At 42.0% G+C, this 13,656-nt stretch overlaps 1 protein-coding gene across 1 annotated transcript; it reads left to right on the plus strand.

Annotated features, from left to right (window-relative positions):
• The first annotated feature begins 525 nt into the window (after positions 1-525).
• On the plus strand, positions 526-13,391 carry LOC130248798 (leukocyte elastase inhibitor A-like). The gene is made up of 13 exons (XM_056482817.1): positions 526-703; positions 1,741-1,878; positions 2,503-2,620; positions 2,866-3,008; positions 4,033-4,200; positions 4,871-4,939; positions 5,920-6,202; positions 7,245-7,420; positions 9,430-9,567; positions 10,374-10,491; positions 11,230-11,372; positions 12,051-12,218; positions 12,956-13,391. Exons 1-13 carry the CDS (start codon positions 536-538, stop codon positions 13,352-13,354), a joined length of 2,229 nt encoding a protein of 742 aa, XP_056338792.1. The 5' UTR covers positions 526-535; the 3' UTR covers positions 13,355-13,391.
• The last annotated feature ends 265 nt before the right edge of the window (positions 13,392-13,656 follow it).

The following is a 13,656-nucleotide window of genomic DNA, read 5'->3' on the forward strand; positions in this document are numbered from 1 at the left end:
GATGTTTTTGGTTTTTTGGTTGGTTTTTTTGGTGATTGTTGCAGTGACAATTAAATTTTATTTTCTTTTAGGCAAGGTCCTTTTGTCGAATTCTCCCAGCCCAGCTGGCAGGTTCAAAACCCAGCGTGCACATGTAGAAGCAAGCTGCAGGTACCACTGAAGGTGTGTTCACTTCTAGAAGGTAAGAGTTGGAACTTCTGCTGTTCTGGTGTCTGATTTTGGCTGTGGGTGCCTTAAAAAGTTTGAGGAAGTCCCTATCAAATTGCAGTTGTGCCTGATCACCTCAAAAGATGTCACACTGTGTAGGCATGGGATTGAAATCCAGTAGCAGATTCAAAATGGCTGAAATAATTCAAATGTTTAGGATGGGATCTCAGGTGCTTGTGGCACCAAATCAGTCTCCAGTGGGGTGATCACTTTCCAGGCTTTGCTGCCTAGTTTACACTGGGAAGTGTAGAAGCTGGAAATGACTGCTTTGTACTCTAATAAATGAGCTCCATTCTTGTTCTGTGTTTTATGTGCCAGGCTCAGCAGCATGGAAAGCCTCTGTGCAGCAAACACCACTTTTGCACTGGAGCTGTTAAGAAAGCTGTGTGAGAAGAAAAGTGGTCAGAATGTATTCTTTTCACCCTTTAGTATTTCTTCTGCTTTGTCTACGGTTTTGCTGGGTTCAAGAGGTAGCACTGAAGCCCAAATACAAAAGGTAGGTCAAAATAAAGTTAGTGGATGGCATTTGATTTGATTTGATTTGATTATATATGGGGAAGAGATGGGTCTTACAGTCTGTAATATGCACTTGTGCTAAAGTGGAATTTCCACTGTGGTGTGAGAGAGCAGAGCACTTCCTGTGGTGTGTGTATAAACAGAACCCATTTTCTTTGTTTTTCAGTGTGAGTTTTGTTCATTATGAAATAAAGAGGTTCCTGGGTTTAGTTTTGGGGGATTTTTTGTAGTTTTTGAGACCGATCTCCTTTGATATGTAATTAGGAGGTATCTGGAATTTTTTTACTGAGTAATTGGTGGCTACAGAAATTATTGTATTTTCTTTCTTTGCTTGGGCTTAATATCACATGATACCTTTTCTGAAAACAAAGGGAGACACATAAAACTATTTTTAAAATTCTACTGTCTGCATTTCACACCAGTAGCTGAAACTTGATTTCCTCCTCTTTAAAATTTTGCTCAAGTAGCACATATCTCTTGGCATGTGCTTTATGTAGGACATGACAATATTAAGTGCAGAATCAGCCATTATGGTTTGGTTGTTTGCTTCCTTTGCAAAGTGGGAGAGGAGTAGAAACCCATATTTCATTTCCATGTATTTTATAAAAAGTTTCTGAAAATAAATGTTGTTGCCATTGCTGGAGATGTTAAAAATCCATCTGGACACAATCCTGAGCTACCAGCTGTAGATGTCCCTGCTTGGGCAGGGCTTTGTAGCAGATTGTCCCAAAGGACCCTTCTCACCTGAGCCATTCTGTGATCCTGTAGTGCTTGGCTTGAGAAAAGGAAAATCGGGACTGCTGTCTCTGCTTTTCCCTAATTTATGACTTGTGCAACATCTCTCTGGTTACATCAGATATGCCTTGCATGATAAGCACCGGATAGGTGGTATGGTGAAAAAATATTTTCAGTTTAATTCACAGTATTTAATATAATTTTAATGTAAAAACTATCATGCTGAAGCAAATGTGTTTAGATCACTTATGGACACTGCTGTGGATGTTGCTTGTTGTGCAGGTGCTTTCTCTGCACAACACCCAGGATGCTCACAATGGGTATCAATCCCTTCTGTCCAAAATTAATGATCCAAACACCAGATACATCCTGAGAACTGCGAACCGGCTCTATGGAGAAAAGACATTTGAGTTTCTCAGAGTAAGTAGCCAATAAATTTCTGAAATTCCTTGGGATAGTGTACTTGGTACCTCTTTCTTCTGGAGGTCAAAGCCAGACTTTGGGGTTTGCCTTGCAACCTTTCTGGGCTGAGAGCCAGGTGTGCAATAGATTATGGCAGAGTCTGGTGTTTGACCTTGGTGGAGAATCTCGTGTAAGTAATTTGTGTTCTGAGTGGAAATGTGATGGCAAGCAGGGTAAAAGCCATCAGTCTCTACACTTGAGGCTCTTGTGATCCTTTCATATGTTTGGCTGTGGGAATAAGTGTTGATGCATCTCTTAGCAAAATTCTTATAGAAATACTTACAAAATCAAGTCATGTCCCTGAAGTACAAAATAGATAAAAGGAAAAAAAAGAATTCCACATCATTGTCAAGGAATTGTAGAAGTTTGCAGTAGAGTGCCCAAGCCATAACAATAGTATCAATCCCTAGTTCAAAGAAGTGATATAAATCCTAGTAGGAACTTGTCAGCCAAAACATCAATGGCTTTATATGAAGCTGGGGAAGGTAAGTTTGCACATTGCCTTGGGGAATGTAATGATCATCTGTGTCTGAATGAGAGAAAAATCTCTTGCTGAAAATGTGCTGTGACTGTCCCTGTTAGTCATTTAGAGAGTCGAGTCAGAAATCCTATCATGCTGGCCTAGAACAGATGGACTTCCTGCATGCTTGGGAGGATGCCAGGAAACAAATCAATGGCTGGGTGGAGGAGAGGACTGAAGGTGAGTGCTTTGCCAAGTGCCCAGTTGTGTTAAATGGCAGCCATGGTTTGGGTAAGCACCTACTTCAGGATGTAGGATTGTGAATTCACATCACTGAAATCTAGAGCTATTGCTGTGTGTGCTACATCATTCTCTTCTCTATTGTTTATTAATTGCAGAGTACATAATATACTGGATAATATTAGATATAATTAGATCCATGTCAACCTCTTAATTAATGTGGGTGTATTCTTCGTATCCTAAAGGTAAAATTCAGAACCTGTTGGCACAGGGGATAGTGAATTCTCTGACCAGACTTGTGTTGGTGAATGCCATCTATTTCAAAGGCAACTGGAAAGAGCAGTTCAACAGACGGAGTACCAGAGAAAGGCCATTCCACATTAATAAGGTATGATGTGCTAAACCCCTGACAATACCCTGTTAGGTGGATGTTGTCTGAAGTTACCACCTTTAAGAAGAATCTAATTTTTCTCAGGCAGTGTTACCTTGGGTATGCTGTATGAGATTCCTTATGCCCCTTCCCTAGCCTAGAAACACCCCCTTTGCTGAGTTTCTCTGAACTTTTACATAATTCTTAGAATCTTTTATAGAGCACAAAGGCAGTTGTGAAAACTTGTGAATTTAAGTCTTCAGTCATTGCTTTCCTGCTGCATTTCTGCCCCTGGGCTAATCCAAAATAAATGGGAAAGAAAATTGTTTGGAAGAGCTGTGTTCTCTGCAGTCTTGTTTTTAGAAGTAGATCAGTGCTCTTGGGAAAGACTTGGCCCCTGGCATGGGCAGCCATAGCTGTCCCTCAGGATCCCCTGCAGCTCTGGGTTGGCCTCCAGAAGTCTTCAACATAAGTTTGTCGCATGTCTTCCTTAACTCAGCTGCTTCAAGAAAACTCTGCTGCTAATGAAAAACCAATGCCTTTATGCCTGTCTGGAAACCTGTCCCTACCCTGCAGTGGAGAAATAAATCCAAGAATGTTTCAAAGTGCTCATAGAACTTTTAAGTAAGGGAATGTCTCTGCTTACCCAGATTACCTCCAGCAGCCTTCAGAGACTGCTGGAGTGACTCGGTTCCTGGCACCTTGCTCTCTCCCTTTGGGAATGTGTTGAAAGACCTGGCAGGAGTATCCAGAGGCACTGTCCCATTTTGTGTTTCCTGAAGCTTTATAAGCTCAGAACTGGGTCTCAAGATGCAACACCAACAGGTTATAGGGATGATGAATAATCTCATTTGAGTTCTGGTTGAATATTGTGCATTATGTTTACCTCATGCGTTCCAGGAGTGATTGGACTGCACTCTTTGGTGTGTGATCAGTTCTTTTTGGTCATATCCTAAAAGGCCTTGAGTACTTGCTGAGTAGCTCATAGTTTGAGAGCAGCAGAGTAGCTGAGCAGTAACTGTATACATGTCTTGGTTTCTAGAATGAAATCAGACCTGTGCAGATGATGTTCAAGGAGGCAGATTTTAACATGACCTACATTGAGGACATCCAGACCAAAATCCTTGAGCTGCCCTATGTGGGTAATGAACTGAGCATGATCATCCTGCTCCCTGATGCTATCCAGGATGGATCCACAGGCTTGGAAAGAGTAAGTTGTTGAATCTGAGTGCAAGGACAGCCTGAATCCTTCCAGGGAAGAAAGTGTGATATTGCACAGGGATGTGCAGTTCAGTTCCAGAGCAATGGTGTCTCTGGTGTTCAAGGGCAGCAGAAGTGTCCCTCTCCTCGCTGTCCCCAAAGTGACTGCCCCCTGTGTCAGTGCTGCTCAGGCTGTGTGCTGATCCCCTAGGCAGAGGCTCTGGAGGAAGAGCTGGCCCTGCTCAGGGGCAGAGGTGAGCTGTGGTTGTGGTGAAGGCACAGTATGGTGATGATGGAATGTGGAGAAGGGGATTTTGGGAGGGCTCTTTGGAAGTCCTGTGGCTTGTCCTATAGATGTTGTGTGCTGAGCATCTGGCAGGTGATGTGTGGCTCCCTGCCTGGAAAGAGGCTCACAGGAAAGAGCAGGGTGTCTTTTGTGGTGAGGGTAGCATACAGGTTCTGGCTTTTTAGCACTCTGGACAATGAGTTTATTAGTAAGAGTTGTTGAGACTTTGGTTTCCCTATTAAAATGAAACCCCCACATTCTCCATGCTTAACACAGGGTAAATAAAGTTGAATGTTATGTTCAGCGTAAAGAGACACACAGAAATCACTTCTTTTGTCTTGTAATATTGATTCAATTCTCATTGTAATTAAGTAAATTTGGAATTTTTCTTTAGCTGGAAAGAGAACTTACATATGAGAAGCTGATGGATTGGATTAGACCTGAAACAATGAACTCTAGAAATGTGATTTTGCTCTCCCTAAGGAGCAGATACCTTGGCAGCAAAGGTGCCATCACACAATAAATTTACATTTCTCTGGAACATGGTGACTTCTTTTGCACTAATTGTCTCTTTCAGCTGTGCCTGAATCCTCTTGTGTAGTATTGATCTTGGGCTTGGCAGTAATAACAGAGCTGTTCAGACGAACACAGGACCTGCCATGTCCATCCTGTCTTGCACCTGGGTGCAGAGATCTCCAGGTTCTTGCTGACACAAGAACCATCCCACTTGCTCTGTGAGCGCTGCTTCTGTGCTTGACTTCACTTGTGGTGTCCCGCAGGCAGAGTCAGGCAGTGAGAGCCCATGGGAGAGGAGAAGTTCCTTTTGCTGTGACAAGGCTGGAGCACATTTGTAGCTTCCCTCACCTTTTACCTTGCAGTCTCATCCATTTAGTGCCTGGATACATTGCCTGGAGCTGAAAGGAGTTTTTGGCAGCCTGTTGCAGGTATTGCTGAGCATTTTTTGCAGATGTCGGTTTTTGGTTAATAACTGAATCAGGACTTAGTCAAGAACATTTTTGCAGGAGATGTCCTCAGCTGGTATTTATGGGGTGAGATTTCTTATTATGGGAGATCTTGAGTTTTTTATTCAAAAGGTGTTAGATGGGCCTATCCTTTATTCAGTGCACAGCAACCCATCTGTCTCAGGTGAATGAAACAAAAGTAATTTTTGCAGTGGAGAGGGATGATTCCCAACCCTTTTGTCACTAGGATGAATGCCATACGCTCCAGTTAAAGGGTTTGTGCTATCTGCCTGAAACCAGTATGGACAGTGTAGTTGGGGATGTCCTGGGAGCCAGACCGAGAAGTGATGGAGAAGAAAGATCGTGATAAACCAAAGGAAACTCCCCATGCAGTTACTTTCTTTGAAGAGAAAAAAAAAAAAAAAAAAAAAAAAGCGTGAAATGACTTTATAAAAGGCAGAGAGGAACCTCCTTGGAGCAGCCGGGGTGCGCTTTCCCCTCGGGTCTGAAACACCTGGATCTCTCACCGCTGGCGCAAGCTGGGGGTTGTTGTTTGATCCGACTCCTGGAGCTCCCTCTCTCTCCCGGGAAGCCGGGACACCCGGAGGGAGTGGCCGCGGTAACACCTGCCGCCCCGCCCCGGCCCGGCCCGGCCCGGCGGGGTCCCCGCGGGTGGCAGCGCGGTGTCAGTGCTCAGCTCGGCTCCTTCCGATCCATCGCATCCCGTCCCATCCCAGCCCGCTGCGCTCCGCGCTGCCCGGCAGGTAGGCGGCCAAGGGGAAATTTGTCCGCTTCTCGGGCACCGGGGGTGGGCACTGTCGGAGAGCTGGTTTGGGTGAAAGGCTTGCGCAGTGAGCAAGTGAAGGTAAACGAAAGTGAAAGTACTCCTTGGAGCTTGGGTTGGGATATTTTTAGTGGTGTTGGTGGCCTTTCTTTAATCTACAGCTCGGTAAGAACGTCGCAAAGCTGCCGGGTGTTTATCTGTCTGGCACGGGGGAAGCCGATAGTGATATCTGGCAATCGCTGTAGGAAGACTCTGCAGGAAACACCCACATTTTGGTATAAACTCCTCCACGCTCTCCAGTTGGAGAGAATAACAAACCGAGAGTCCGGCTGCAAGCAGCATCCAGCGGCGCCGGCACTGACCCTGGCTTGGGGTTTTGTGCGTGATCCAGCCCTTGCCCTTTGAGGCTGATCCTGAGCATCTCCCAAAAATGCATCGCTGCTCAGTGCTGCAGCTGTGCCTGTTCGGCGCTTGGCTGGTGTCCTCGCCGGTCGGTAGGTCACCTGCAGCCCCGGAACCCCAGGGATGGGGATTTGTGGCGTGAAGTCGGGCAGGTTGCTGAGAGGTGTCTGAATGTCCCTGAATGTCCTCTGTGGATTGTGTGAATGTCCCTGAGCAGATGCTTTGAATGCCCTCGGTAGAGGAGCAGAGGGAATGTTGCCGGAGGGGGAGCGCCCTGGCGTGTGCTGGGTCTGTGAGGCTAGGGGACTTCGCAATCATACCGGCACATACGCTTCCAATTTCAGATCTGCAGGAAAAGAATTTTTAAAAACAATGTCTATAAAGCTTGTATGATAAAGAAGGTTGGAATACACAACTCACATGGAAAAATTCCCCGCTTTTCCAATGCGACTGATTTTTAAAGTTTTTTTTAAAAATAAGGTGCACTGACAATATTCTTGCTGTTTCTGTAAGCAGCTGCATCCAGTGTAATCCAGTCTTTACTGTGTGAGTCACACAAAGTTGGACAAGGTGTTTGAAGAATGTTTCCAGGAGTCCTTATCAATTGCTTTATTTTTCAGCTATAACCATGGAGAAACTGTCTAATGCCAACAGCAGATTTGCACTTGATCTGTTCAGAAGGTTCAGTGAGGCCAACCCAACAGAAAATGTCTTCTTTTCTCCTGTCAGTATCTCTGCTGGTCTGGCCATGGTCCTTTTGGGGGCCAAGGGTAATACGGAAGCCCAGATATTGAAGGTTAGTAAAATAAAATGGTCATTAATTTTATATTTTATTATTAAAAAGGGTTGTGTTTTAGAGGAGGGAAGATGAAATGGGGGTATTTGTGTCTGTTCAGGACAAGATTTCTGTCATGTACACTGAGTCTTCTCAGACTCTGCACCTAGTTACCCTCTGCCTACCCTGCTCCAGAGCCCTCTGTCTATATTTCCTATGGCCCTTGTTGCCCATTTAATTTCAGTAATTAATTCTTGACAGAGGAAACTAAATACATTAGTCAGTCTCCTTTTAAATTGATCATAACTTCCAGCAGCAAGGCTTTGTGAGTTTTCGTGAGACATTTTGACAAGCTATTACTTTATAACACAAGATCACCAATGGTATGTTCATCTTTAATAATTCTGTGTGTTTTTGCAAAAAACACAGTAGCATTCTATAGTTTTATATCTAAAGTATAACAGCTGTGATGATACATGGCTATGCTGAGTATCAATCTCTCATTAATAGGCACTGGGATATCTCAAAGGAGCTAAGCCTGCATAGTTATCCTTACCATAGTTTTAGGGCACATAGGATAGCTCAAAAAAGCCTCCTTATAAATTGCAAAAATGTTGCACATAGGAGTGTGCCAGTTTCCACTGAAATCTCTGTCATGGAAGGGACTCAGTCACTTATTTTTCCACCCTCATTAGGCTAATGCCTGCAAAAAGGTGTGTGAATCTCCTCATTGCAGCCACCATCATGCATTTGCCTATGAATAATTTCACCTTTGTATTCTGGACTTTAGGTGGAACTGTTTTAGACTGTTGAGTGTTGCTATGCTTACTCAATAAAATTACTTTCCTACACACTTGTTCAAACAGACTTTGAACGTATTTCATGTAATCAGACTGACAGCCCCACCTAGGATAAACCTAGTGACAGCAGAAATCATGCAAAAGGAACTTGGGGGGGAAATAAATGTCTTTCAACACAGTCATTCTCATCAGGGCATGTTCCTGTACCATAATACTTCACTTATGAACACAGTACTAATTAAAGAGGCAGAGATTAGCAGTTGTCAAGAGCTGTTTGCAAGGAGACAAAAATTTGTTACCGGGATCATAATTCTATTGTAAGGTTGCCTCCGTGATGTTCTTGCTGAGCCATTCACCTGTACAGCACAGCTTACACTGAGGTGGCAAAGCCTGACCAAAAACTCAGTGAGAGAAAGAGAAGACTTTCCTTTGAATCCAGTCACTGCTTCACAGAAGTCATTCCTAGTGGCAAACACATTATTTAAGTTTAAATACTAATGTCCCTGCTTTGCTGTAGCCTTCCCTGTCCATGAGGTCTGGCAGCTTCTGCTGTCGTATCTTTAAGCCTTGGCCAGCCAGCTTGCCTCTGGAAAAGGAGGTACTGGTAAGTAGGTATTGCAGTAAGGCATTTGATCTTAAAGCTAATACATACTTTTTTATATATATATATACACTAATATATTTCTATACAACAAGTATATTTGAAGTGTATATGTATTTATGGAGCTATAATTTCATAAAATTATAAAATATAATTGCTCTAAGTTTTTCTTAATACCTCACCTGTGATAGTGCTGATTGTATATTTTGAAAATATACAACTCAAGGTTCCCTTGGGCCAAAGGGGGAACCAAGAAAGCAAAAGAGTCTCCATGGCATCATCTCTCTTTTTCATTCCTCACCTGGGAACAAGTTCCTGGGCCCAGTGGCCCACAGAGAGGCCCACAGAAATGCAAACAGGACTTGGGGTTGTGATCAAGAGCTTCAGCTGTGACTGTGTGTAAACCAGGATCACAGTGCAAGTGGCTGACATGGGCAGTGTATCACTGAGGGACAGTTTGATTCTTTCTTTGGGGTTTACAGAAGTCTCCAAGCAGCTTCCAGCCTTTTCTTCTCTTTCTTCAGTACCTACTGGGTCCTACCCTGCTGCATCAGACCTACTCTACAGATTCACCCTCTGTTCTTTCAAGACAATATTAACAGCAGCGAGTTCACTTCTTTTTATTTCAGACTCTTCATCTTGACAAAGTGGAAGATGTTCATTCAAGATTCCAGGCTCTGACAACAGACATAAACAGAAGCAATGCTCCCTATCTCTTACGGCTGGCCAGCAGGCTCTTTGGAGAGAAGTCCTACAGCTTTCTGCCGGTACACTGGGGCACATCAGGCTGGCATGTGGTGGGATCCAGGGGGAAAGTGCAGCTGCTGGAGTATTTTTGAAGTAGAACTATTCCCAAGCCTGTTTCTAAACACTTCTGGGAAGTTGACAAAAGTGTTTCATACTTGCAGTGTGCATTTCCATAGCTGTGGGCTTCTGTGCCTCTCACCTAAGGGGTGTAACACAGCAAACCCTTTTCTCTTCTTGTTCACTTCTGCTCTTCCTGTCCTCAAGAGAACAATCACTTGTCTATGTTCTCAGTTTATAGTAACTATCATGACATCCCACTCAGTTGTAACCAGCTTTTTAGGTTGAAGCCAGTTCTGTTCCTGTTGCTATCAACTTTTTAGGGTTTTCATCAGAGTAGTACCATGTAACTTCAGTATTTTTGAAAACACTCTTTATTTGGGAGGGGATATCCAATATGTTTACAGAACATGCCTCTTCAGCAGTGAATGACATCTTTATGTGCAAATAAGTTAGGTTTGTCTCTCTTCAGCTATTTTGTAGAGCTTTGTTTTATCCTTGCTGTGCTTGAGCCTGTTTCAGGAGTGATAGGTAAATATTGCTACACCTGCAGGAAGCACCCCATCAGCTCTAGAGATGGATGGTGTACTATGAGGCTTACTCTAAGAATGAGGAAAAAACCTTTTAACTTCAGGACTCTCCCAAGCAACACACTGTTAGAACCCCACCTCAGGGTTGGTGACAATCCGAGTACACCTTATCTACCTGATAATTAGATGTTTTCTTATCTGCATGCAGTGAAAGCTATTCTTATCATTCCAAAATCTAGGATTTCCTGACTAATACACGGAAATTATATGGAGCTGATTTGGCTACAGTTGATTTTCTTCAAGATTCTGATAAAGCCAGGAAAGAAATTAACCAGTGGGTTGAGGAGAAAACTGAAGGTAAATTACTTTTTTGTTAATAACTGGCAGTGTTTCATATCTTGGGAGAAGGAATGATATCCTTAGAACAGTTTAATTCTGCCGTGGAATGCTCATTTGTTGCATGGACAGAACTTCTGATAAAGCCAGGAAAGAAATTAACCAGTGGGTTGAGGAGAAAACTGAAGGTAAATTACTTTTTTGTTAATAACTGGCAGTGTTTCGTATCTTGGGAGAAGGAATGATATCCTTAGAACAGTTTAATTCTGCCGTGGAATGCTCATTTGTTGCACGGACAGAACCAGAAATTAGCTAAGCAAGACATTTAAACAGTTCCATAAGTCCTGAGTTTTCCATTTTGTTTTTGTGTTCAGGCCGTGAGTGCAGGAGAGATGCCTAAACACAGAGATGTAGTCATGAGCTGGAGAATATATATATTGTATATATATTATATAGGTATTTCTAAGTTCAGATTCCTTAATGTGGGTGCTCTGTAGTTCTTGTATGAGGGGTAGATGATTTGCATGTGACAGTTTAGACTAAAAATATTACGTTTTCATCAAATCACTGTGTATCAAAAGTTATAGGAGTGTGTATTAAGAAAAGATATGGTGGAGTAGAGAGATAGATACTGAAAAACACGTTATTACAGGAGCAGATTTGTTTTATATTTGTTGTATTTCTATGGCATCAGTTTATCAGGGTATATTTTACATGCCATCAACTTACTACGTGATTTTTTTTCTGCTGCCTCTGAAGGCAAAATCCCCAATCTGCTGCCTGAAGACTCAGTTGATAGCCTGACCAAGCTGGTTCTGGTGAATGCTATTTATTTCAAAGCGAACTGGGCAGAGAAATTTCAAGAAGCTGACACCACTGATGCACCATTTCGGTTAAACAAGGTAATACAGATAATCCTGGTAGGACATACCTAGTGAAATGGTCTAATAATATCGGTGGTAATGTGAAGCTTTGCTCACAGATAATTAAGAAATACAATGTAATTTATTAATATTTTAATTATTTTTATGGATTTTAGTATTTTTTTTTATTCAGCAGCTATTTGTTGTCTCACTTCCTAGAATAGTATCAGAGACAATTCTCACCTATGGTTTAGGACCTAGTAGAGTTTCTGTCTGCAGCAGATCAGCAGCTATTTCTGTTTGTGATGCTAGGTAAGCTGTCTTAAAATGACATGACATTTCGATTAAGCTCCATCTTCATGTTCTATATTCTGCTTATGTTAACAGCTTTAAAAGTTACTGTATGCAGTCATCTGCTTTATGCTAAGCAGAGTTGATCTTTGTTGGCTTAACATTTTCATACAGCAATTTGAAGAAACTGTTTCGGTTTCTGTGAGGACTGTGCTATAGAAGCCAAATGAGAACCAAATATAATACAAACTCATTATTTCTTCAGAAGAAATTGTTATCAAACAGGCAGTCAGAAGTCTGAAAAAAGCAGTTTTATAATGGAGGACAAGTGTTTACATAAGTGCAATTTTAACTTGCTTGTTTCCTATTGGTTCTTTAAATGAGGGGTTCCTTAACAGTTACTTTTGGTGCCTTTTATCCACCCAGAATGAAAGAAAGACAGTAAAAATGATGTATCAGAAAAAGAAATTTAATTTTGGATACATCCCCGAAGAGAAGATCCGTATTTTAGAGCTGCCTTATGAGGGAAGAGAACTTAGTATGATCATTCTGTTACCTGATGACACTGAAGAGGACTCCACTGGACTGCAGAAGGTGACCCATCTAAGCTAATGCAGTTGTTCAATGTTTTTAAGTCCAGCCATTCAAAATTAAAGCCTTAGTGAACCCATGGTCTCAGGGCACCAGATCTATCTGGTGTATTTTTAGACAACTCTCTACCAGTACAGCAATAAAGAAAAAATGGATGTACTGCATCAGGAAGAGAAGTTGTGTTCTGATTAGCTTATGTTCTCATAGTGTGTGTTCATGTGTTCTCTGCTGAACTGAACCATGATGGAGACTGAAAATAGAGTTAACTCTGAGAATTAACTTGCCTCAATTGTTTTTAATGACAGAATTCATCTTTCAGTACCTTTGAAAGTCTTTCTTTTCTTAACCATAAAGTAGTGAGACTGTTTTCCATTAAATGACCAGCTTCTTTGAGCTCTCTGATTATGATTTTTGTTACTTGTTTTTAATTAGGTAATTCCATTTAGTTAGATTAAACATTAAGAAGACTGGCTTGTTAACAGTGCATGTTTTCCCCTTCTGTACCTTGCAGCAAGAAGCAGATATCTGCATTACTTTGTAAAGTAAAAACTGCACTGACTCCACTTAATTTTAATAGTATTTTTGTGATCTCTATTTAACTATTAAAGATATGAGTATGTTCATTTTTGCTTAACTGCTTTACTATTGTATAATGTTCTACAAATGAAGCCTCATAAATGTTACTGCAAATGAAATACTACACTGGTACTAAGTAATGCTCTCTGTCCTTTTACTTCTAGATGGAAAAGCAGCTTACCTTAGAGAAGCTCCAGAACTGGACAGAGCATCTGTATTCCGCTGATGTTCACGTGCGTTTGCCAAAGTTTAAGCTGGCAGAAAGCTATGACCTTAAATCAGATTTATCTGCCATGGGCTTGCTGGATGTATTTAACAGTGGCAAGGCTGACTTGTCGGGAATGTCAGGGGCACGTGACCTCTTCCTCTCTAAAGTTGTCCACAAGGCTTTTGTGGAAGTGAATGAGGAGGGCACGGAAGCTGCAGCTGCCACTGCTGCTGGCATTGCTCTGCTCTGCATGCCCATAGAAGAGGATTTCAATGCTGACCATCCTTTCCTTTTCTTTATTCGCCACAACCCAACACAAAGCATACTTTTCTTGGGCAGATATGCTTCCCCATAAAAGAAAACTAAGCATTTGCAGCAGTTCCTGCTGTTGTTAATGAAAGCTTTGTTCCTGAATGAGTTAATCCTTCTGTCATGAGTTCCTAGTAATTTGACTGAGATTCTGCCATTCTGTTAAAACAACCTGAAAGAAAATGAGGAGTAATTTATTTTTCTTTCTTGAGATTGACATAATCTTTAATTGAACAAGGAAAATCTTGGAGTAGAAATACATTTTCTTGGAAGAAATGCATGTCTCTTAAAGCACGGTTTCACCCTTTATGCATCTTCACATGGGTTTTTCTGTGTTGACAGCTCCTC

Source organism: Oenanthe melanoleuca, chromosome 2, assembly GCF_029582105.1.
Source record: "Oenanthe melanoleuca isolate GR-GAL-2019-014 chromosome 2, OMel1.0, whole genome shotgun sequence".
NCBI lineage: Eukaryota > Metazoa > Chordata > Aves > Passeriformes > Muscicapidae > Oenanthe > Oenanthe melanoleuca.

Bases quoted from the DNA above. Each gene is read 5' to 3' on its own strand.
- LOC130248798 (XM_056482817.1), top strand. From the start codon at position 536: ATGGAAAGCCTCTGTGCAGCAAACACCACTTTTGCACTGGAGCTGTTA. The intron at 704-1,740 runs GTAGGTCAAAAT...CTTGTTGTGCAG, and splicing joins CTGAAGCCCAAATACAAAAG to GTGCTTTCTCTGCACAACAC. The intron at 2,621-2,865 runs GTGAGTGCTTTG...CGTATCCTAAAG, and splicing joins GGTGGAGGAGAGGACTGAAG to GTAAAATTCAGAACCTGTTG.